Source organism: Myotis nattereri (genome assembly GCF_964212035.1).
Source record: "Myotis nattereri genome assembly, chromosome: 3".
Lineage (NCBI taxonomy): Eukaryota > Metazoa > Chordata > Mammalia > Chiroptera > Vespertilionidae > Myotis > Myotis nattereri.
In genome coordinates this window covers 146,029,998-146,054,672 of record NC_138077.1, presented here as the reverse complement: position 1 = coordinate 146,054,672, position 24,675 = coordinate 146,029,998, and the positions used below count along the sequence as shown (strand labels likewise).

Here is a 24,675-nt window from a genome sequence, read left to right as displayed (position 1 = left end):
CAAAATAAATGGATGTTGGTTTTTAATTTTAAAAAATAACAATGCCTCATTAAATGCCCATGTTATAGCAACTGAACCCTATATTCTTTGAAAATTCAAATTTTGAAACTAGATTTATATTTTCATTGCAAATAAAACAAAGAAATGTAAGATAACTGAACTAAAGTCCATTGTGAAATGTTCTTAGAAATATACTTACAATTTCAGTAATTCATCCTTTAACCTTTGATTTTCTAGTGAGTTTTCTTTGTCATCAGTGGCTTCTTTCACAAAAGGCTTTGTGAACTCTATTAAGGCCTTGCAACACCGACAAAGGCCATAGTCATCTGTTTGTATTTGTTCTTTTGAGTACGGAACAGGAAGAAGAGATAGCTGACTCCAAATGGTAGACAATGCTAATCCAACTGAATATGACTTGTTGCTATGAAGTTTCTGTATCACTAAAACAGAGACCAAGTTGTTACTTGAGGCAGCCTCATCAAGCACCCTGAACACGGGACAAATACAGTTAATGTAGAATTATAAAACTTTTTTTCATATTTTACAAATCTGGAATCAGGATGACATGATAGCTTAATTGGCAGTGTTTTTATTCCCTTTCTTAGTGGTGCATAAAATAATGGAGCATTTTACCATTATGGCACTTCACAATAGATGCCATGAAATTTTATTTAGGTATGTTTACAACAGGTTACATACTTAAGACGGAAACACTTTTTCCCATATATTTTGGCATTGTAAGTATAAAATAAGTGAAAGTGTCTTGTAAACTATAAGACACTGTAAAAATAGGAAACTGAATATTTCTAGAATACTGAATATTTCAAATGGTATAAAGCTGCTAGGCATTCACATTTAAAACAAATTTACTCTAATTTCTAATTCTGGGCCCCTCTATCAGACTCTGAAATTACATGCAGGTCATAAAATTAAAAAGCAGTCTGTTTCCAGGGATAAATTCTGCCTGCCTTTGCCAAGACCCCTTACTTACCAATACTGTTATGGAACTTAGCCATGAAGCCTTTTCTTTCCACACCTGTTGTTTCATTCTTCATAGTAGTGCTCTTGCTGTTCTCAACCCTAACCTCCCAATGCCGAGAGTGAGCAATGCCCTGCCTGATATTGTTCTTAACCAACATACTATCACAACACTGTTAGGCTGAGCACTGCAGACGCCACAGAGGCAATCTTCTAAATGTGTTTACAGAAAAAATTGTAGAATGTAATTTGCAGATAGGAAGGCTTAGACAAAAAGCTTTAAGTTACAACATAGTGCATGAAAACCAGCATGCCTGTCAACAAAATATTTACTGGGTACCCATTCTGAGTCAGGTATTGTTATCTTTCTATGAGCAGTTGGATTCCACTTGGAATTGCTATGACTAGTTTAAGCAGAGTATTCAATAATTAGCCATAAACTTTACTTTGGTATACTGTTAACATTTTGGAGTAACATCAAGGTGCTTACACAGAAAATAAAAAGCACTTAGATATCAAAATACTCATTACCTGTTTGTAATGGCTGAAGTAAAAGAAGAATAATTTGGGATATCTGTTTTCCAGAGGGCTCTTCAATCAGTTCAAGCAAACCCAACAATAATTCCTTTGGATTACATAACTACAAAAATATTCACAATTGAACCTGTTTAATACAAGTTGTATTTAAAGCCACATGATTACTATTTTTAAAAGAAGGCATATACTGAGAAAATATAATTATTTTTTGCTTAATAGTAAAACACCTCATACATTTGTTAAAAAAATTTAACAGAAAACCGAATCTGTGATTGTCAAATCAATGTAAAACAAGAAGTCAAAAGTTAAAGGGTCTATAATAGACAACTACATTTTGGAGACTTAAATTCCTGGCCAAAGGAAAAGGTAAAGGAATGTGAAGGGAGTCTGATCACCAGAGCTGTTTCCTTTGAGCTCTGCCTGTCTACTCTGAAGGTGCCTCCAGAGCTCCCAGTGGGTGGATCTTTTTTATCTCACATTGTCATGTTATTTAAATAAACGCAGTCTCTTTTGTCCTTTCTGAGCATGGCTGTATCTTATGACCTCACTTGCTTTGTGTTTTAAAGAGCCTTTTTAGTTAATAACTTAATATGTAGATGGAGTTCCCTCTTTCCAGGTATATATTTTTATTTATTTGCACTGATCTCTAAGTAGATTCTTATAACATCATTTTTCTCAGAATTTATCTTTCTTGATCATCAGTTTTTACTTATAATTCCAAACCTTTTGTCAAGAGCTGCTTTCTAAAGTTGTCAGTCACAACTAATCTACTCCCTATTCCTATTATTTTCACTGTGATTGGGTTTTTCATGTACTTTTAGGGAACATATCACAGAGCAGAGAGCACTGAAATGTGAATCTAGTTCCAATGTTACCAAAAGATCAGTGTGGCCATGAAGCACCTTTGAGTTCCACATCTATACAATAAATTACTTATTAAAAATAGAGCTTCTTAGGTCTCTTCTTGGAGATTCTACATTAGTGGGTCTGAGATGAGGTTAGACAATTCTTATATCCAGAAAATTTGGGGAAACTGAAATGGACCTGTCCATCTAATCAATAAGGTTGCACCTTTCTTCAGAGTTCCCTCCTGCATTTTCATCAACTAAAAGCTTTCTCACCAAAAACAAAACAGGTATTAAACAGTAAATAAAATTATAAAATACTGATGCATATTGTGACAGAAAATCTAGTTTTGTTAACTTACCTTTACCAATAAATCAAGCATCAAAAAATATTTTCTTTTATCATCTTCCTTATTATTCCATAAAAGGCATCGAACAACAGGACCAATAAGATTCCAGCCCATATTCTTGATGATGACCTGTAATAACATTTTCAAAGTAAAACAAATACTGCCATCTACAGGATGCTCAGAGTGAACTTGCTTTGGCTCAGTGAATAAAGTGTTAGCCTGCAGACTGAAGGTCCCAGGTTCGATTCCAGTCAAGGGCTCATGCCCAGGTTGCAGGCTCAATCCTCAGTGGGGGACATGCAGGAGGCACCTGATTGATGATTCTCTCTCTCTCTCATTGATGATTCTGTCTCTCTCCCTCCCTCTCCCTTCCTCTCTGAAATCAATAAAAATGTATTTAAAAAAAAAAAAAAGCTTTCATACCTTGGAGTTTAGAATTTCCTCTAAGTAGAAAAGATGAAGCAAGCAGATCCTACATTTCACCACTGAATTCCTAGAGTTGGCTACTAACAGATAATCAATATTTTAAAACTTTCACTGAGAAAAGGCAGACTAACTTTTAATCAGGTAAGTTGGTTTTTCCCAAGATTTAAATAAGTCCTCTATTTCCAACAAGAGAATTCATTAGCTTAATATGAGCAAGTACTTAATTTTCATGGAGAATTTTACTCCCTTACCACAAAGAAATCTAGCCAATGATCACAAACCTTTTAAAGTACCCTGGACAATCTCTAAATATATTATAATCATGTAACTTATGTAAAAGGAGAGGGTGCCATTTCATTAATTTTCTCACCTACATACATAGTGCTTCTATTTTTAAAGATATTTCAGAATGCTTACCAAACAAGTAAAAGTTTATCTTTATAATTAGTGGCCCACATTCATTATCAAAATCACTGAGTTCCAAAACTATCAACAATGTATTCCACTTCTCTGGCCGGCATTCTACTTCAACTCATCAATATTTATGAAGCATGTACTATGTCATGTCCCTAGAATATTCTACGTGCTAGCAATAAAGCAAGGAACACATCAGTTAAGATCTCTCCTCAGAGTTCACATTCTAGTTCATTTGTAATAAAAAAGAAATATCTAAAAAGAGGACAAATAGGTACAATACCCCCTCTGTCACCCCAACCTTGTAAGGTAGTATCAGTAGCGTACAAGGTATAGCAGGAGAATAGTCACTTCCATCTGGGGAAGGCAAGAGAGGTTTCCCAGAAGAGGCAATGGCTAAGGTAAGACTTGTTAGAGAAACAGAGAAGTCTGTCAGGCCTAAATAGGTGGGAAATACATTAAAGGCTCTGCAAAGTCAATGTGTAAATGTATAAGATCTGACATGTCCGAGAGAACAAGCTACAGAAGATGTTAGTGTACATGGACACATAGTTCTTGAGAGGAAATGTTATCTGTTTCCATCTTCGCTCATTTATTAAATGGACATTTTAGTTAAAAAAAAACTTATCACCCTGGCCAGTGTGGCTCGGTTGGTGGGAGCATCATCCAGTGCACGGGAAGCTCATGGGTTCGGTTCCCAGTCTGGGCGCATACCTTGGTTGCATGTTCAATCCTCGGTCGGGGCACAGGAGGCAGCCAATCAATGTATCTCTCTCACATCAATGTTTTTTCTCTCTCTCTCCTTTCCTCCCTCTCTAAAATCAATAAAAAAAAAAACTTTTATCAATCTGCATGCTTTTCCTAGATGTTAATATTCATTTTGATGTATTTGTGACAAATAATCATTTGGTGTTTTGGTCCTTATTTTTAAATAGCAAAATATATTGATTTTTGTTGTTGTTGGTCCCTTTTCTTCTTTTAGTTCTAGAATGAAATTCCCCCTTTAGATCTATAAACATTCATTTATGTTTTTAAAAAACAAATTATTTCATCTTTCTTTTTATTTAATGAGAATTATGTTGGAACTATGGTATAAAATGAAGACTTAAATATTTTAAAAACTAATAGTAAAGTAATCATGCTTCTTACCTAAAGGGAAAAACAGCTCAGTTGATCTCTCTGAATATTCTTTTCTTACTAGTTAGTTCTTCTACCTGGCACACTCTTCTCCTAGATAGTCCCATAGCTTATACCCCTGCTTCCTTTAAATCTCTATGCAACAGTCCAAGCCCTAAGCATGCTTTATTTTTCTCTATGGTGTTTATCACTTTCTAACATACTATATAATTTACTTATCATGTACGTATCTTATCTTCCTTAGCATAAATCCACCGGGGCACTGATTTTTGTTCTGCTATTTCTATTCCCAGCATCTAGAGTAGGGCCTATTACAAAATAGGTATTTCATAAATACAGGTTGAAAGATGTCTGCTACTTTTTAAGTGTAACAAAGTATCCTCCCATCAAAGATTTCATATTCTGTTCTGTTTTATTCTGGGTTTTTTTGTGTGTATAGCTTGGATTTTAATATTTAGGTCCTTACTAACCAGGCATTTGTTATGCAGTTGATTTTTTCAAAATTACTAAATATTTACTCCACCATTACTTATTAAATAAGCCTCTCTCACTTTTTTAAAAAAGTTTCATTTTATTGTTTAAAGTATTACATATAGTATTACAAATGTCTCCTTTTCCCCCCATTACCTCCCCCTGGGGCCAACGCCACCCCCTGGCACAGGTCCTCACCACCCTAGTGTGTGTCCATTGGCTATGCTTATATGCATGCATACAAGTCCTTTGGTTGATCTCTTACCCCCATCCTCCACCCCTCCCCTGCCTTCCCACTGAAGTTTGACAGTCTGTTCAATGCTTTTTTGTCTCTGTATCTATTTTTGTTCATCAGTTTATAACGTTCATTATATTCCACAAATGAGTGCCTATCTCACTTTTTAAAACTTAACTAGTTGTTATGAGACTACTTTGCCAACTAAGTACTTCTTTCCCTTTCTTCCCTATAAGTGAGTCTCTGAGCATAATTAACTGTAAGATAAATTTAAGATTTGAATAAGATTTGTGTAAGTGAGCTAAAAAAAAAGAATTTTGATAAAATATTTTACAAATAAAATATTAGCTGCAAGGTATCCAGTCATTATGTAAATAGTGAATACTTAAGAGGAAGGGAAAATAATGACAATCCACGAGCTAAAACTTGTTTAGTTTAATATTAATAAACTTATAGGGTAAGATTATTACCCCTAATTGACAAAAGAGAATGCTCAAGTTTAGAGATTACTGACATGCCCATGTCCAACAACTAACATGAGGTAGAACCAGGATTTACATACAAGTCTGGCCAGCTGCAAACCCCATGTTTTTCCCACTATACTCGTGGTTTTCAATGGCGGCAATTTTGTTCCCTACCTACCAGTGAATATGTGGCAGTTTGGAGACATTTTTTATTGTCATTTAATGGGGGTAAGGATTGCTATAAAACATCAATCGTGCCAATATTTGAGAAACCCTGGCACTACAGTGTCTTAGGACAAACTATATGGCTTTCTCAGAAAAACATTTCACATAAAGCAGATTAATAGTAAATCTTAATCAATCTTAACTCTCACCTGGCAAGAAACCCAGTCATCTTTGATGCCTCACTCTCTCTCACCCCCACAATCAATGAATTCCCTCTGGTGTACTTTAAAACTTCCTTGCAAGTGCGATATGGTGATAGCTGGAGGCAGAGTAGAGTGGTGAGGAGTTCTGAAACCAGGCTGCATAGGTCTAAATCCTGGATTTGGGGGCAAGTCACTTACCCTTCAGCAACTGTTTCCTTATCTGGCACATAGTAAATACTCAATAAATACTAGCTGTTATTAATTTTATTATTATTAGCTAAAAGTAAGGTACTTTCAAAGATTATCCTCAAGGAGTTAAAGAAAACATTACATTTACTTTATTTTGGGCTACAAAGGAACTGTAAACACATCAAAAACAAATGTTTTAGCCCTAACTGGTTTGGCTCAGTGGATAGAGCCTCGGCCTGTGGACGTAAGGGTCCTGGATTGGATCTCCAATGGGGGGCATGCAGGAGGCAGCCAATCAGTGATTCTCATTATTGATGTTTCTATCTCTCTCTCCCTTCCTCTCTGAAATCAATAAAAATATATTTAAAAAACAAACAAATAAATGCTTTAAATAAAATTTCCTAATTTTTTCTCCTAAACACAATCAAAGTGCCCTGGATATAATCACAGGTCAGCATGACTAGATTGCAATGGCAACAAAGAAAACTTCTGTATAAATAAACAGGACTATAAATGAAAAACAAAGTGTGTTCCTGGAAAGAAGATAGTCTTCCCTTGTGTAAGAGAAGTCCAAAGACACAAAATTCACCAGTGTTGCCAAAACTGTGTCTGAAAAAAAGTTGTTTCTGATCTAAAAAACATACTTTTCCATTGTGGGGAATGGACTTCTCAGATAACTGTAGCTGGATGATATTGGTCAGTAAGATTATCCAACTCTCCTTATGTCAAAATACTAACTAACTTGATATCTGGTTTTCTATATATAACTGGCTGGAGGAAAAGAATGTGCTAACCACCAAAAATGAATTTCTAGTCTTCCTGATATTTATATTTCCCAAAGTAAATTAATGATCCAAATGCCACTTTTGGTGCTTAACCAGGATTAATCCCTCCTCTTCTAAAGTACTTTAATTATACTTTAACTGTAGCACTTATTTCAGTTATTCTCTAGTTGTTTACATGTTTATCTCTTCCACCAGACTGTATCTTAAAATATACTAATAGTCCTAATTCTTTTTTTTTTTCTTCCAGTTTCCTACTATGGAAATTTAAGTTGATTTTTATTTTTTTTTATTTTTTTTTTATTTTTATTTTTTTTAAATATATTTTATTGATTTTTCACAGAGAGGAAGGGAGAGAGATAGAGAGTTAGAAACATAGATGAGAGAGAAACATCGATCAGCTGCCTCCTGCACATCTCCCACTGGGGATGTGCCCACAGCCCAGGTACATGCCCTTGACCGGAATCGAACCTGGGAACTTTCAGTCCGCAGGCCGATGCTCTATCCACTGAGCCAAACCGGTTTCGGCTGATTTTTATTTTTTAGTATTTATTTTTATTTTTATTTCAGAGGGAAATGGAGAGGGAGAGAGAGATAGAAACATCAGTGATAAGAGAGAATCATTGATCAGCTGCCTCCTGCATGCCCCTCACTGGGGATGGAGCCCGAAACCCGGGCATGTACCTTGACCCGGGCATGTGCCCTGACCAGAATCAAGCCTTGACCTCCTGGTTTATAGGTTGATGCTCAAACAGTGAACCACGCCAGCTGGGCTTAAGTTGATTTTTAAATGTATGATGAATAAATGAATGGATCAATAATAATAGCATCATATGACTATTCCCTTCCTAGTAAAAGACTGAAAAGTACACACAAAGATCATACTTACCTTATTCTTTTCATTTTGAATAACTTCTAATAGCTGGTCTATGTGCCCTTCATCTATGCATCTTTGGCCTGCTAACTGAAATAGGCCAAAATCTTCTTCTTTGAAGTCTTGCTCTTCTAGGATTTGCTGGCAAAAACAAAATAAACAAAACAAAACATGTTTAGGCAAATAAAAATGCAATAACTACTTGATTTATTTTATCTCTGAAAATTCTAGGTAAGTTGCCTAAGTTTCATACACATATATATGAAAATTATGATTAACCTAATAAATACTCTAATGAATGATCTTGAAATCCTGTGTCAAAAAATCTATAAGGACCAATATTAAATATTTTAAAGGTTATTTAGAGGAGTATGCCACATGGACAAATAATCCAATCTGCCTTTCTGCCCTCATGCTTTTTCATAGGTCAAAAATGCAAGGATTAAAGAAGATAAACAATTTGAGTGACAGAAAGTGTAATTAAAAATAATCTGTGCCCTTCCCATAGTATTTTGGCAGGTATTTAACTTTGCAAAAAGAAAAAAAAGAAGAAATTACTTACACATCTCTTTATTATGGATTGAAGTTCTTCCACAGCCATTCCTCGCTGTTTTTCCTAGTTCTGAAGCACACTGTTAACTACCAGAGATAGTACATTGAAGTATTAATGTTATATTTCATTCTGATGAATTAGTAAGTACAATAAAGAAAAAAGTTTTAAAGTTGAAATTCTTTTATTGAAAGCTAGTTGTATGTTAGCCTAAGAAAATAAAAATCTTTTTTTTTAAAAAAAACCCTCCTGTTGCATCTTTCAGGTTTTCTTAAAAGCATGGTTTTGCTTAGAATAGTTCTAAAAGATACAACTGGGGGGGAAAAATCATCTGGAGCACTCCCAAAAGGATCGCTAGTATGGATTATACAAAGTGCATTAAAAATGCAAAGTATTTCATTTCTGAAACTATTTCCAAAAGTTGGGCTTGAAATCACTTGTAATCAATAGGGAGTTTTTAATATTTTAATGTCCCCACTTGACAAAAATTGAAGTCAATACCACTCACACGGCGGTGGGGAAAGTTCGGATGCCCTCCACGCCAAGTGATCGGGCACTTTCCTTACGAGGTGCAGCCCCCCAAACAACGAATCCAGCCCGTGGACTCGGGGGGCCCCACCCCGTTCCCGCAGCCCATCGTTCCTCCCGGCGTGGAAGCCCGGCCCCAGCCCCGCAGCCGGGCGGCTAAACCCCAATGCGCGTGCGGGCGGCATCCAAGGGAAGCCATTTCTCCCGATTGTCAATCGCTCCGGCGTTCGGGCCCCACCAGTTCGCCGGGCCTCATCCGCCCGTCGCGCCGCATCCCCGCGCCCCAAGGTCTGCCGCGGGCCCCGGCCGCCGAGGACCTCTGCCTGCGCCCACTTACCGGCCGGGCCTCTCTCGCTCCTACGTCTTCCTCACCTCCTCCGGCCGCGCAGCCGCTCTGGGCCCCGCCCCAGACCCCGCCCACGAGCCGGGCCCGCCCACTGGTCCGCCCCAGCCCCGCCCCGCGCTGCGTAGGGAGGCGGGGCCTCGGAGGGAGACGCCGAGGCGAACCGGAGCGCCTGACGTCGCGACCCATGGCCGAGTCTGCCGGGCAGTCACCGGCCGGCCGCAAGGCCCGGGCCCACCGCGCCTCTCGAAAGGCCGCAGGTAGGCTTCAGGGCCTCTGCCCACCTTGGACCCCGAGAGCCGCCCCCCCCGCCCCCGAGTGCCGGACTGAGACCCTCGGGGCGCCCCGAGAGGCTCCGCAGGGCAGGGGAAGGCCGAGCGCGCCCACCGCCGCCTCGCGCCTCCCGGGGAAGACCTGCGGCCGGACCCCCGGCTCCCTACCCTGGCGTTCCAGGCCCCCTAGGATCTAGGGTGTCCCAGAAGGGGCTGTGCCCCGGCTCGGAGGGAGAGGGCAGTGGAGGCCCCGGGGGCCTAGGGCTGGGGCCGCCAGGCTGGGCAGGTGACCAGGGCCCCGTGGGCAGACGTGGGACCCGGCACTGGTCCTCCTTCCAGTCGCTCTGCTGCTTGGGGCCCCGCTTCCTGGCCCCGGGAGTGAATTACTTGGGGGTCGGAGAGAGGTTACCCCTAAAAGTACCCACATCTCAGATTTTCAGGAGTGCATCACTGCAACTGTGTTACAGGAGAAAATTCAACCCCGAAAGAGAGACGTGTTAACCGGGAACGGTTCTGGAGTCATTAACTTACAGATACAAATTGGATTCCCATTCCACAGGATCGGAAATGGGATATGTGGAAAAGCTGGTACTTTATTTGGGCAGGAATCTGCCCTGGAACCTAATGTATTCGGGTAGAACTTGACCTGTTTTTTGTTTGTTTGTTTGTTTGTTTTATTTTAGGTACTAAACAGAAAAGTACCTTGAAACAGGAAGATGCTTCTAAAAGGTATGAGAACTACTAGTGTTTGGACAGCTGTATTCATTTGACTGTTTACCTCCTATTAATTGAACCACTTTTAAAAACAGTAATGGGTGCTACCTTAAAAGAAAATTATTATGAGAAGGGGAGGCCTGGGAAGCATTATAAATTCTCACTTCGACTGTTACAGCCCCCTGCTCCACGCTTTCAGAAAACCAGCACCAGACACTTTTTAGATTTCTAATGAAGGTATGAGTGTCTGTAGAAAAGTGCATATTTTCAGCAAAATGTTGTCCTCTGCTGTCTCTTGGATTTATCTCTTTGTCACAAAAGTTTTCTAGAATAGGAATAGTCTGTGAGGATGAACTTAAAAATACGTTTCTGTGGTATTTTATGAAGTGTTGGCTTTGGCCTTAATTTACTAATTTTTTTTCAAGTTATTTACTTAGTGTAAGATATGCCAGACCTGTTAGGACCTGGGGATATAATTTTGAATAGAATAGACACAGTTCCTATCTAGTGGAACAGAGACATACCAATTAAATTATCACAAATGAATACGTAATTACAGATTGTGATAAGCGCTATAAAGGAGTCAGAATTCATAACCAGAATCTAATTTAGCTGTAGGTTGGCTGGGAAGGTGGCGGGTTTTCAGGGGAGGGTTTCTCAGAAAGTAATAATTAACCTGAGTCCTGAAGGCTAAGTAGGCATTCACCAGGCAGAGTAGTGAGGGAGAGACCGCCAGCCAGAGATGCAGTGTGAGACAAGAAAAGGTTCGGTTGCCTAATGGAAGGAGAGAGATCCAGGGTGGTGTGCAGCATTCTGAGCAAGGCAAGAACAGAGCACAGGAAAGGGTTAGAAAGGCAGGACTCCGTTCAGACAGTACCTGGTAGGCTGTGAGAGCAATTTAGATTTTCTACGTGCAAAGGGGAAAACTTGAATAAAGTGATGAAATTTAAGTTTTAATATGTTAGGGATGATAATCATCTGGAATGGAGAAATTGGATGGATTTGAGATCTGCTTTGGTCAGTACAGGCGTATCTCAGAGATAATGCAGGTTCAGTTCCAGACCACCGCAATAAAGCAGGTCATAATCCTTTTTGCTAGTGGAGATCTTGCCTTCAATTTGTAGAAAATGCAACATCTGTCAAGTGAAATAAAGTGAAGTGCCATAAAACGAGGGATGCCTGCATTTCCCCGTAGGGTAGCATGATTATACTGTCTTCATTTTAAGAAATATTGCAACTGTCTTTAACACTGATCTGACCACAAACCTAAGGAGATTGTCTTATTTTGAGCACTATAAATTGCAGACTATAGACAAGCTGAAATGTATTTTGAGCAGACCATTCAAGATGATGAAACAATTAAAAAGCCATGGGGATAACCAAATAGTTGTTGAGGGGAGTGATCTTTCATAAATTTATTCCAACTACAAAATACTTCCACATTCGATGCAGGTGAATACTTTTAAGCCAGAAAGTGAAGTTTTCAAAAATATAAAACAATTCCACTATTCACACTAAATTTTTTATTTAAAAACTAGAGGCCTGATGCACAAAATTCATGCACTGGGGGTGGGATGGGGTCCCCTTAGCCCAGCCTGTGCCCTCTTGCAGCCCGGGACGCCTTGGGGGATGTCTGACTGCTAGCTTATGCCCAATCCCCATCAGGACTAAGCCGGCAGTCAGACATCCCTCTCGCAGTCTGGGGCTCTCGCAGTCCAGGACCGCTCACCTCCTTACCGCTCACCTGCAGTGGAGGCAGGAGAGGCTGCCGCCACCACTGTGCTCGCCAGCCGTGCGTCCAGCTTCTGGCTGAGCAGTGCTCCCCCTGCGGGAGCGCACTAACCACCAGGGGGCAGCTCCAGCATTGAGCATCTGCTTCCTGTTGGTCAGTGCACATCGTAGCGACCGGTTGTTCCACCATTTGGTTGATTTGCGTATTAGGGTTTTATTATATAGGATATATTAGCATGGGATGGCCAGCGGGCACAGTGGTTGAGTGTCAACTTTTGAACTGGGAGGTCACGGTTCAATTCCTGGTTGAGGCACATGCCTGGTTGCAGGCTCCATCCCCAGTGTGGGGCATGCAGGAGGCAGCCAATCAATGATTCTCTCTTATGATTGGTGTTTCTATCTCTCTCTCCCTCTCCCTTCCTCTCTGAAATAAAAATATTTAAATATATATATATATATATATTAACACGTAACAGGTATATTATCCTATCTAATAAAAGAGAAACATGGTAATTAATGTACGACCGCTACCCTTCCCATTGGCTAATAAGGGCGATATGCAAATTAACTGCCAGCCAAGATGGCAGCCAGCAGCCAGGCAGCTGGAAGCGAACATGAGGCTTGCTTGTTCAGTGATGGAGGACTCCAACGTTCCCCGCCTGCCTTGCCAGCCTCTGAGCTTGCAGTTTGAAACATTGTAACAAATAAAGAAGCTAAACAAAACCCCAGAAACCCGCTTTCAGCCGGCCAGCCGGAATCTCAGAGCTGGAGTTGATACAGTGTCTCGATTATAGAACCCAAACAAACCAGATACCTGCTTTCAGCAGCAGAGGCCTCAGAGCTGGAGCCAGAGCTAAAGCTGGCCCAGAATTAAAAAAGAAAAAGAAAAAAAGGAGCGGTTGGGAGCTTCAGTGACCCGCCACTGAAAACAGCCCTTAGCCCCTCACCCAGGCTGGCCAGGCAACCCAGTGGGGACCCCCACACTGATCCAAGACACCCTTCAGGGCAAACCAGCCTGCCCCCACCCATGCACTAGGCCTCTGTCGTATATAGTAAAAGGGTAATATGCCTCCCAGCACCGGGATCAGTGGAGCTGCGAGGCCTCCCAGCGCCGGGATCAGTGTGACAGGGGGCAGCGCCCAAACCCCCTGATCGCCCTGCGGCTCTGTGTGTGACAAGGGCCAGGGCCACAACCTCCCTATTGCCCTGCTCTGTGCATGACAGGGGAAGGTGCCCCAACCCCCTGATCGGCCCTGCACTGTGTGTGACAGGGTGTGGCTCCCCAACCCCCCTCCCCCCCACGGGCCCTGCTCTGTGTGTGACGGGGTAGAGCCATAACCTCCCCATCGGCCCTGCCCTGAGAGTGAGAGTGGAGGCGCCTCAACCCCCTGCTCAGCCCTGCTCTGTGGATGATAGCGGGCGGTTCCCCAACCCCCCCTCCACGGGCCCTGCTCCGTGTGTGATGGGGTAGAGCCATAACCTCCCCATCAACCCTGCCCTGAGTGTGACAGTGGCGGCACCTCAACCCCCTGATCGGCCCTGCTCTGTGGGTGATAGAGGGCGGCGCCCCAACCTCCTGCTCCGCCCAGCTCTGTGCGTGACAGGGGGGAGCTCCCCAACCCCCTGATGGGCCCTGCTCTGTGCATGACAGGGGTTGGCGCTGCAACCTCCCCATCGACCCTGCCTTGAGTGTAACAGGGGGCGGTGCCCCAACTGCCCAATCGGCCCTACCCTGAGCGTGACTGAGGGTAGCATCGCAACCTCCCAATCCGCCCTGCTCTGTGCATGACAGGGGGCGGTGCCCCAACTCCCCAATCGGCCCTGCTCTGAGCCCGACCAGGGGCTGCACCTAGGGATTGGGCCTGCCCTCTGCCACCTGGGAGCAGGACTAAGCCAGCAGGTCATTATCTCCTGAGGGGTCCCAGACTGCGAGAGGGCACAGGCCGGGCTGAGGGACCCCCGTTCCCCCTGAGTGCACAAATTTTTGTGCACCGGGCCTCTAGTTAAATAATAAAAGAGTAATATGCAAATTAACCATCACTCCCTCACTCCCTCATAAAGATGGTGGCAGCCACAGAGCTGGAGCAAGCAGGAGGCTTGGGTTGCCCCCGGCGATGGAGGAAGCCAAGCTTCCCGCCTGCCCTAGCCGGCACTGGGCTCTACTCAAGGCTACAGAGTTTCAATTATAGAAGATAAATAAATCCCAGATACCTCCTTCCAGCTGGTGTGGCCTCCGCTCAAGGAGGGGCTGGGAACTTGGGTTGGGCAACCCAGGCTTTGAACTGGACCAAGGCTACAAAGTTTCAATTTTAGAAGTTAAATAAATCCCAGATACCTGCTTCTAGCCCGCTGGCATGGCCAGCCTGAAAACGGCCATCAGCCCCTCACCCAGGCTGGCCACACTCCCGTGGGGTGAGGATCCCCACTGTGGGGCTGTGGCCAGCCTGCAAACAGCCATCAGCCCCTCACCCAGGCTGGCCACACTCCAATGGGGTCAGGGTCCCTACTGGGATCCCCACTGGGGGGCTTGGCCAGCCTGAAAACAGCCATCAGCCCCTCACCCAGGGTGGCCAGGCACCCCAGTGGGGACCCCCACCCTGAAGGGGGTGTGGCCAGCTTGAAAACAGCCCTCTGCCCCTCACCCAGGGTGGCCAGGCACCCCAGCGGGACCCCCATCCTCATCTGGGACACCCTTCAGGGCAAACCAACTGGCCCCCACCTGTGCACCAGGCCTCTATCCTATATAATAAAAGGGTAATATGCAAATTGACCCTAACAGCAGAATGACTGGGAATGACTGGTCACTATGACACACACTGACCACCAGGGGTTAGACCAGCTGTGGGCAAACTACGGCCCGCGGGCCGGATCCGGCCTGTTTGAAATGAATAAAACTATTGAAAAAAAAGACCGTACCCTTTTATGTAATGATGTTTACTTTGAATTTATATTAGTTCACACAAACACTCCATCCATGCTTTTGTTCCGGCCCTCCGGTCCAGTTTGAGAACCCATTGTGGCCCTCGAGTCAAAAAGTTTGCCCACCCCTGGGTTAGAGACTCAATGCAGGAGATACCCCCTGGTGGTCAGTGTGCTCCCACAGGAGGAGCTCTGCTCAGCCACAAGCCAGGCTGATGGCTGCCAGTACAGCGGTGGTTGCGGGAGCCTTTCCCGCCTCCTCAGCAGCACTAAGGATGTCCTACTACAGCTTAGGCCTGCTCCCACTGGCAAGTGGGCATCCCCCGAGGGCTCCTGGGCTGCCAGAGGGATGTCTGACTGCCAGCTTAGGCCCGCTCCCCGGCCAGCAGGTGGACATCCCCCAAGGGGTCCCAGACTGCTAGAGGGCACAGGCCGGGCTGAGGGACCCCCCCACTCCCCCTGAGTGCACAAATTTTTGTGCACCGGGCCTCTAGATATTAAATAAATGGTTTAATTTTTTCTCACTTTTAACACATTGTTTGCAGGTAGTTTTTATCGCGCGCTACCAGGTGGCGTGGGCCGTTTTTGCTAATTTTTTGCGCAAATGACAACGTTCAGTAAAATTATGATAACTTTAGTTTACGTATTTATACGTTACCCGCATTCTACCGCTAGTCTATAAAAAACGTATTAATACATGTCCCGTGCTCTACTACCAGTCAACGTAAAACATATAAGTAAAACGTATAAATACGTTTCCCTCATACAATGTGTTAATATGGTGTCAGCAGATATAATTTACATAGGCAAAAGCTCTAATTTTAGGAGTAAAGGAATGGTGAGACCAAAAACCACTGCTGTATACCACACTACCTGTCATTATTTCTGACAGAGGGCAGCTGTGAGACTTGGCTGTCCATGGGAAGCAGCTGTAGGTATCTATCAGTTAAGAGAAGTTATTGTGAGTTGAGATAGTTAATGCTAAGTCAGCAATTCCTAATGCCAGTTATGTACTGATCTTAGTACCTGACATACATTGCTTTTATTGGTAGGCAGCAAAATGAGAAAAATAAAATGTTTTTCATAAAGCTAGATATAAATATAGTCAGTATGAAGAACTGCTTTTTAATTGTGTCCGTGTCTTTTATACTTCTTTGATGTAAGCATGGCCTTTATGAAATGATGGGAGAACTTGTGTTAGTTGTAAATTTATTCTTGTTTTAATGTCCTTATGTGTTCCTAGTTAGCAATCCTGTGCCAGTCCTCCAAATTGTTTTGTAAGACATATTGTTCCAGGGAAGAAATTAGAATCTAACATTTTGAAGGTAGGGAGAAAAGGTGAGTACATTCTAGGTCCAGATATGAGAGCCAAGTCAAGGTCCAGGAGGTCAGCAAAGGTTGGTTTAGGAGGCAAGTAGACACCAATGCTAGGTAGGAGCAAATGCATCACCAAGAGAGTTGGTATCTTTGGTCTTGTGACAATGATTCTCAATCCAGTCGCACACAAAGATTGTTTGGATCACTTTTAAGAAAACACCAATAACCAGACCCCATCCTCAGAGATTATGATTTAATGAGCCTGCATTGGGACCTGGGCATAGTATCTTTTTGAAAAATCTCATCAGGTGGAGCTGTGATTGAGAACCACTGTCCTGGGGCCGTTGTTTGATCTGATAACCCGTGCTTTATGTTCATAATGTGTGGGGCACACAAAAGCTGACAGAGCCCCATTGGTGCCAGGACAAGGACCAGTCTTCCTAGGAAGATTGCTATTTTCCTAAACCACAGTCATATCAATATAGTTATTTAATGAAACTTACAACAAAAGTAAGTAAACACTTCTTTGCAAATATGGCTCTCTCTTGTCGAACTGTGCCATCTGTTGACCTTGAGACTTGACACAAATTTTTACTTGTAAGAAGAGCCAAAATTATATTTTTTCCTCTCTGATCTCTTCTTATTTATAAATATTTCAGGGGATAAGCCTCCCTTTTTAGTTACCCACAGAAGTAAACGAGTATAAACTCATAATTGGCAAAAAGATTTCACCTCATTTTCTTTTCTGTAGGAATCTCTGAAATTCTTCCTTGTACTCTGGGTTCTGGAAATCTAGTTTTGTGACTGACCTCCTATGTGTCCAGTACAACAAGTAGCTTGTTTCCTTTTTGAAAAGTATTGAGTCAAAAGTAACAGCATTAAAAACATAAATTTAGGTAGCAAATAGTAAGTTGTTAGTGTATTTTAAAACAGAAAATTGGCTATATAAAACTTACAAGTACAATAAGTTACATTTTAAATAATTATTTTTTAATTTTAGGAAAGCAGAACTAGAAGAGACTGTGAGAAAGAAGATTGAGTTTGAGAGAAAAGCTCTACATATTGTTGAACAACTTTTAGAAGAGAATATTACAGAAGAATTCTTAATGGAGTGTGTATGTATTCACAAATTATTATTTTTGTAGTAGAAAATCTTTAAATATGTGCAACATGAAACTTGCATTATTGAAATCTTTGAATCTGTTCTTAGTCACCACATGCAGGTAACATGCTATATAATTTGTGCATTAAAAAATAATCACATGTATTTCTTTTATAATGACTTTAAATGCACTAATGAAAAATAACATAAATATTTCACCCCTTAGTAGTAATTGTTTTAACCACTCTGCTATTCTCATTTTATTTTCATCGTTTGCACTAATGATTCCAATGTCATTTTCCATGTTCTGTATACTGTCCTATTTTAGTAACAAAAGATCATATTTGTTAATGTAATTCCATTAATTTGGATATTTTAAAACCTCAAATATAGATCCTTTATGATTTAACACTTAACAAGAAAATTATAATCTGCATTTTTGCTTTGCTTGTTTTCTTTAATGGCTCTATTATATGAAATTTTTGAATGGAAATTTATATTATGTCCTCATAATCCTTAAGAGAAAAAAGAAATGGAAAATTAAAACTCAGAGCTTCTATTGCAGAAGTAATTTTTAGATTTTTCTAAAGAGGAATATAAATGTGATAAATTTAAATTAATATAAGTAACTGCATAAAAATCTGTGTACCATGATGACTCTAAACCAGAAATACTTCATTTGAAATAAGTACCTTATAGTACTCTCAATAAAAAACTATTCAGTCCCTGCTAATACAGAAAAACTTCTTCAAAAATAATCTCAAGAAGTGAGATTATTTGAAGAGGAAGATACCAATGGAAAAAAATTCAGTGTTAGCTTATAAATATCACTTCAGCATTCTCTGGTACAGTTTTTCAGAAGCTGGAAGATTTTGCACAAAAATTTGGTCAGGAGTCACTTTGACCTTTGTTATACTTTATTTTTTTAGATTGTGCTTTAAAAATAGGTAAAATTATATCTTGTTATTTTATGTGCTTTATTTTTTTAATAATAATTTTTTAAAATAAAATGTCCTATCAGTATTTTGCTTTGGTATAACACTCACTATAACACCATCTCTTCCTCCTGCCTCAGAATTATTTCATGAACTATATAATCTACAAAGATGCATAGTCTACTGTGGCAGAACTTTTTTTATTTTTTGAGTACTTACTACATGTTGAGCACTTTTCTGAGTTCTTTTTCTGTATTTTTTCCTCTGATTCTAACATCAAACCTATGAGATAGGTAGTGTTATTATCTTAGTGTTTTCAGATGACATTTATGGGGCTTAGAGAGCTGATAGGAACTTTTTCCAATAATCTGGGATTGGGGGATGCCCCTTTTATTTCATTACAGGGGAAGTGTATCACACCTGCTCACTACAGCGATGTCGTGGATGAACGTTCTATTATCAAGCTCTGTGGTTATCCCTTATGTCACAAGAAGCTAGGAATAGTAAGTAATTTTAAAACATATAGACTTTTAATTTTTATATTTAATGAAGTTCTTTGTAGAAAGAATAAGAAACTGAGGTTATAAACTAATGACATGATATATAGATAATTTGTAACATAAGTTCAAGTTTATTACTTGAATTCTTTTGTAAGCCATACTTTTTTTTCTTTAGGTACCAAAACAGAAATATAAAATTTCTACCAAAACCAATAAAGTCTATGATATTACTGAAAGAAAGGTAAGTTTAAAGTTTATTTTCAATTTAGCACTTAATTTTTAATCTTATACTAAATGAAATTCTAAAAACAACTGCTTAGCCCTAGCTGATTTGGCTCAGTGGATAGTGTGTCAGCCTGCTGACTGACTGAAGGGTCCCGGGTTTGATTCTGGTCAAGGGCATATACCTTGGTGGCAAGCTCAATCAGCCAATCGATATGTCTTTTTCACATCCATGTTTCTCTCTGTCTCCCCCACCTACCGCTCTCTCTAAAAATATCAATGGAAAAATATCCTCAGATGAGGATTAACAAAACAACAAAACAACAACAAAACACACACACACACACAACTGTTTAAAAATTTTGCCTTTTAGAAAATAGTCACATTAAAAGTTTTTCATTTATAGATATTTCATTTAAGGTGTTATAAAAAACTCTTCTCTTATTCTTTAATTAATCTTTAAACATTTAAAAGTTAAAAGTGGAATAAATTCAGGCAAGTAAATCATGGAACAGAATAGAGAAGAAGAAACAGACTCACCACACATGTGGACACGTGACATATGACTACGGCAATATTAAAGATTGGTGAAGAAAGGATGGATTACTCTATAAATAGCACTGGCACAATTAGTTACCCATATGTAAGAAATAAAAATTGACCTTTATCTCAATGTACATACAAAGATCAATGTTAGGTTAATTAAGGACCTAAGTGTAAAAGACAAACCTTTGGAAAGACATATGGGAAAATCCTATATAATAAAAGGCTAATATGCAAGTCAACCGAATGGCCAAACGACCGGTCACTATGAGCTGTCCCCTAGTGGTCAGTGCACTCCCACAGGGGGAGCACTGCTCATCCAGAAGCTGGGCTTATGGCTGGCCTAAGCTGGCAGTCGGACATCCCCTGAGGGCTCCCAGACCACAAGAGGGCGCAGGCCGGGCTGAGGGGACCCCCCCCCCCCCGAGTGCACAAATCTCGTGCACTGGGCCTCTTAGTACTTTTATAAACTTGCACTAGAGAGAATTTTTTAAGTAAGATAAAAATTATAGACTATGCCCTGGCTGGTGTGGTTCAGTTGGTTGGAGCATCATCCTGTACACCAAAAGATCACGGGTTCAATTCCAGGTCAAGGCACATACCCAGGTTGTGGGTTTAATCCCCAGTCAGGTGCCTGTGGGAGTCAGCCGATCGATGTTTCATTCTCACATTGATGTTTCTCTCTCAAATCAACAGAAGCATGTCCTCAAGTGAGGATTAAAAGTAAATAAGTTATAGACTATAGAGGAAAAAGTGATAAATTTTTCTACATTGAAATTTAAAATGTTTGCTTCTTAGAAGTTTCCAAAAAAGAGTGAAAAGATAAGCTCCAAATCAGGAGTTATATTTCTGCCATATCTGATCACAGATTCATAACCAAAAAATATAATCTATAAGAAAAAGACAAACTACCTGATAGAAAAATTTTCTGAAGGAAACTTGAATGGTTAATGAATGTATGAAAAGGTACTCAGTCTTATCAGTAACCAGGAAAATAGCAAATGAAAACACATTGAGTTATGTATTCACAGCCTCAAAAGTGACAAAATTATAAAAATCTGACAATATTAATAGCTCTGTATTCTGCTGATAAATAAAAATTGGTACAACCTCTGAGAAACTGTTTGGCATTATCTAGTAAAGTCAAATTTTCATGCTCTTTATGGCCAATCCTTTCTATTCTTTGGTATATATCCAAAGGAAATTCTTCCTCAAGTATATAGGGTGTCCCCCCAAAAATATATATATACTTGGAATAATTATAAAAGCAGTGTTTATTAAAATACACTTCATTTTCAAAATTGAGCTATTAGTTGATAAAGTGTGTATACATATTTTGGGACACTCTGTATGTGTATATGAATGTTCCTACATGGATAAACAAAATATTACGTATGCATAAAATGGAATATTATTCCCCTTAAAAAGTTATAAAGGAAGGAAATTCTGATACATGCTACATCATGGATGAAATTTAAAGACATGCTAAGTGAAGCAGGCCAGCACAAAAGGACAAATACCTGATTTCACTTATATGAGGTAACTAGAGTAATCACATTCATAGAGGGAGAGTAGAATGGTGCTTGTCAGAGGAGGCAGAAATGGGGAGTTGTTTAATGGTTGTAGAGTTTCTGTTTTGCAAGATGAAGAGAGTTCTGGTGATGGACGGTGGCAATGATTACAACAGTGAGAAAGTTACTTAATGTCACTGAACTACACACTTAAAAAAATGATTAAGATGGTAAATTTGGCATATTTTACTACATTTTTTAATTGTAAAATTTGAAAAAAAAAGTTCATAGTAATACTGTAGTGATAGCAAAAACATTAGAAACAAATCAATTGTCCATAAATAATAGAAGGTAGAGTACTTACATAGTGTAACTGATTAAGCTACAATTTCGTGAAAGAATCTCAAAAAACATAATGTGGAATACAAAATGGCAAGAATATGTCCAGCCAGTGTGGCTCAGTGGTTGAATGTTGACCCATGAACCATGTGGTCACAGTTTGGTTCTTGGTCAGGGCACATGCCCGGGTTGCAGGCTTGATCCCTAGTAGGGGTGTGCAGGAGGCAGCTAATCAATGTTTCTCTCTCATTATTGATGTTTCTATCTCTTCCTCTCTCTGAAATCAATAAGAACACATTAAAAAAAATGACAAGAATATATAACAATATGATTCCATTTAGGCAAAGTTTAAAAGTAGGCAAAACTGACAGATTTTATAAGAATATATATATATACTAGAGGCCCTGTGCACAAAATTCATGCACTCAGGGCGGTGGGCAGGGGGTCCTTCAGCCTGGCCTGCACCCTCCTGCAGTCCAGGAGCCCTTAGGGGAGTGGGCCTAACCTGGCAGTTGGACATCCTTAGTGCTGCTGCAGTGGCAAGAGAGGCTCCCGCCAACGCCACTGCACTCGCCAACCATGAGCTTGGCTTCTGGCTAAGTGGTGCTCCCCCTGTAGGAGTGCACTGACCACCAAGGGGCAGCTCCTGCGTTGAGCGTCTGCCTTCTGGTGGTCAGTGTGCATCATAGTGACTGGTCGTTCCGCCATTCAGTCAATCTGCATATTAGTCTTTTATTACTACTACTAGAGACCCGGTGCACAAAAATTTGTGCACTCGGGGGGAGGGGGGGCGGAAGGGTCCCTCACCCCGGCCTGTGCCCTCTCGCAGTCTGGGACCCCTCGGGGGATGACCACCTGCTGGCTTAGGCCCGCTCCCTGGGGAAGTGGGCCTAAGCTGGCAATCAGGCATCCCTCTGGCAGCCCGGGAGCCCTCGGGGGATGTCCACTTGCCAGTGGGAGCAGACCTAAGCTGTAGTCGGACATCCTTAGTGCTGCTGAGAAGGCGGGAGAGGCTCCCACCACCACCACTGTACTGGCAGCTGTCAGCCTGGCTTGTGGTTGAGCAGAGCTTCCCCTGTGGAAGCACACTGACCACCAGGGGGCACCTCCTGCATTGAGCGTCTGCCCTCTGGTGGTCAGTGTGTGTCATAGTGACCAGTCATTCCCAGCCGTTCTGTTAGGGTCAATTTGCATATTACCCTTTTATTATAGAGGAGTGCCTGGCCAGCCTGGGTGAGGGGCTGAAGGCCGTTTTCAGGCTGGCCAAGCCCCCTGGTGATGGAAGCTCCCAGCCTCTCCTTTTTTTCTTTTTTTTTCTTTTCTTATTCTGGGATTTATTTACCTCTATAATTGAAACTTTGTTGCCTTGAGTGGAGCTCAGAGCCGGCCACGGCAGGCAGGAAATTTGGCTTCCTCCATCACTGGAGCAACCAAGCCTCCTGCTCGCTCTAGCTCCGTGGCTGCCTGCCGCCATCTTGGTTGGGTTAATTCACTCTGATTGGCTGGTGGGCGTTGCTTAAGGCATAGTGAAGGTATGGTCAATTTGCATGTCTGTCTTTTCTTAGATTAGATATAGGATAGGATATGTATAGGCAGCACAACTAAGAGAAAGCAAAGAAATGAGCAATAAAATTTATAATACTGGTTACCTCTGGGGAATGTGGGACGTGGTGCCATCAGAGAGGGGCACATAGAGGCCTTCGAAGGTACTCTACCTTATTTCTTACCTTGGGTGGTAGATTCATGGGTTTTCATTTTTTCCTTTGAACTACATATTTATGTTTTATACTCTCTTTTGTACATATGCTGTGTTTCACAATTAAAAAACTAACTAGTTTACATTTTTTTCAGTGTTTTTGCAGCAATTTTTGTTATAAAGCATCTAAGTTTTTTGAAGCACAAATTCCTAAAACTCCAGTATGGGTTCGAGAAGAAGAAAGGTAATTTAAATCATTGTATATACATTTGTCCATATATTCTAAAAATTTCCTTCTGCTTTTTGAGGTATGCAGAAAATAGATCTAAGTCTCTTTGGAATATACCACTGTATACATTTTAATTGTGGGGAAATGGTTATATTTTAAGAATAACTATTAAGGATTTTACACTTAAAATCAGAAAATTAATACATGCATATGTTTTGTGTATTATTTTAGCTTTAATCACAAAATTTGAACTTTGCTTCCTGCTACACTGGTTCGTTCTTTCTTTTTAAAAGATTTAATTGGCTTTTTCAGTGAATCATAAATCAGGTAGCATCCCATCTAGTGAATAGAAAGGTGCTCTCAGCCAGTTATTTCTTTTAACATTTCTATTAATATAGTAGTCCTGGAGTAAGAATGTTAAATTTTTTCAGAAGATACTGGATCTTGGAATCCAACTCAGCTCAGTTTGTTGTTAGGAAACTATGTTCTAAGATTTAAAAGTTCGCGTTACTAATTTGTTCAATCTTTATTAAACATCAGTATAATATTTTATAAATTTAAAGAACCCCAATTGAGAGTCATTTTTAGCAAAAAGTTTTATGGACATTCCTGGAATTTTGCCTCTTGGGAAATGTTTAAGCATTTACAACATTTTAGTAGTTGCTGAATTTGAGAGAAAATTTATTATTGTGGGGACAAATGGCATCTACACTAATAAAAGAGAAAAATGGGAATTGGTGTACGGCGATACCTTTTTCATTGGCTAATCAGGGCTATATGCAAATTAACTGCCAACTAAGATTGGCAGTTAACTGCCAAGAAGATGGCGGCTAATTTGCATATGTAGGCACAATGCAGGGAGGCGAAAGGGAAAGCAGGAAGAAGCCCCCTGCCACTGACAGTGATCGGAAACCCAGGGGGGAGCTAAGAGCTGGGGGGCAGGGCAAAGGCGGCCCTGGGGCCGCCTTTGCCCTGCCCCCCAGCCATGGTCGGAGAATCAGGCACCTTTGCCGCCCTGGCCAGTGATAGCAGGAAGTAGGGGTGGAGCCAGCGATGGGAGCTGGGCACGGTCGAAGCTGGCAGTCCCAGGAGCTAGGGGTCCCTTGCCTGGGCCTAAAGCGAAGCCCACGATTGCGGCGCCCCCCCGCTGCCAC

The 24,675-nt window shown here is 41.2% G+C and overlaps 2 protein-coding genes across 2 annotated transcripts in view; one reads left to right on the top strand and one right to left on the bottom strand.

The window, feature by feature from the left end:
* The window catches only part of GLMN (glomulin, FKBP associated protein), a 44,358-nt gene extending 34,792 nt beyond the window's left edge, over positions 1-9,566 (bottom strand). The window contains exons 1-6 of the mRNA XM_081087760.1: positions 9,486-9,566; positions 8,633-8,709; positions 8,086-8,211; positions 2,723-2,839; positions 1,510-1,618; positions 200-440 (exon numbers count right to left, since the gene is read on the bottom strand). Of these exons, the coding sequence (XP_080943886.1) occupies positions 200-440; positions 1,510-1,618; positions 2,723-2,839; positions 8,086-8,211; positions 8,633-8,671 (632 nt within the window). The 5' untranslated portion in view covers positions 8,672-8,709; positions 9,486-9,566. The remainder of the gene's footprint in view (positions 1-199; positions 441-1,509; positions 1,619-2,722; positions 2,840-8,085; positions 8,212-8,632; positions 8,710-9,485) is intronic.
* Positions 9,567-9,628: 62 nt separating this feature from the next.
* Positions 9,629-24,675, top strand: part of RPAP2 (RNA polymerase II associated protein 2) — a 99,508-nt gene continuing 84,461 nt past the window's right edge. The window contains exons 1-6 of the mRNA XM_081087759.1: positions 9,629-9,751; positions 10,447-10,492; positions 17,445-17,559; positions 18,886-18,984; positions 19,157-19,222; positions 23,448-23,536. Coding sequence (XP_080943885.1) covers positions 9,679-9,751; positions 10,447-10,492; positions 17,445-17,559; positions 18,886-18,984; positions 19,157-19,222; positions 23,448-23,536 — 488 coding nt within the window. The 5' untranslated portion in view covers positions 9,629-9,678. The remainder of the gene's footprint in view (positions 9,752-10,446; positions 10,493-17,444; positions 17,560-18,885; positions 18,985-19,156; positions 19,223-23,447; positions 23,537-24,675) is intronic.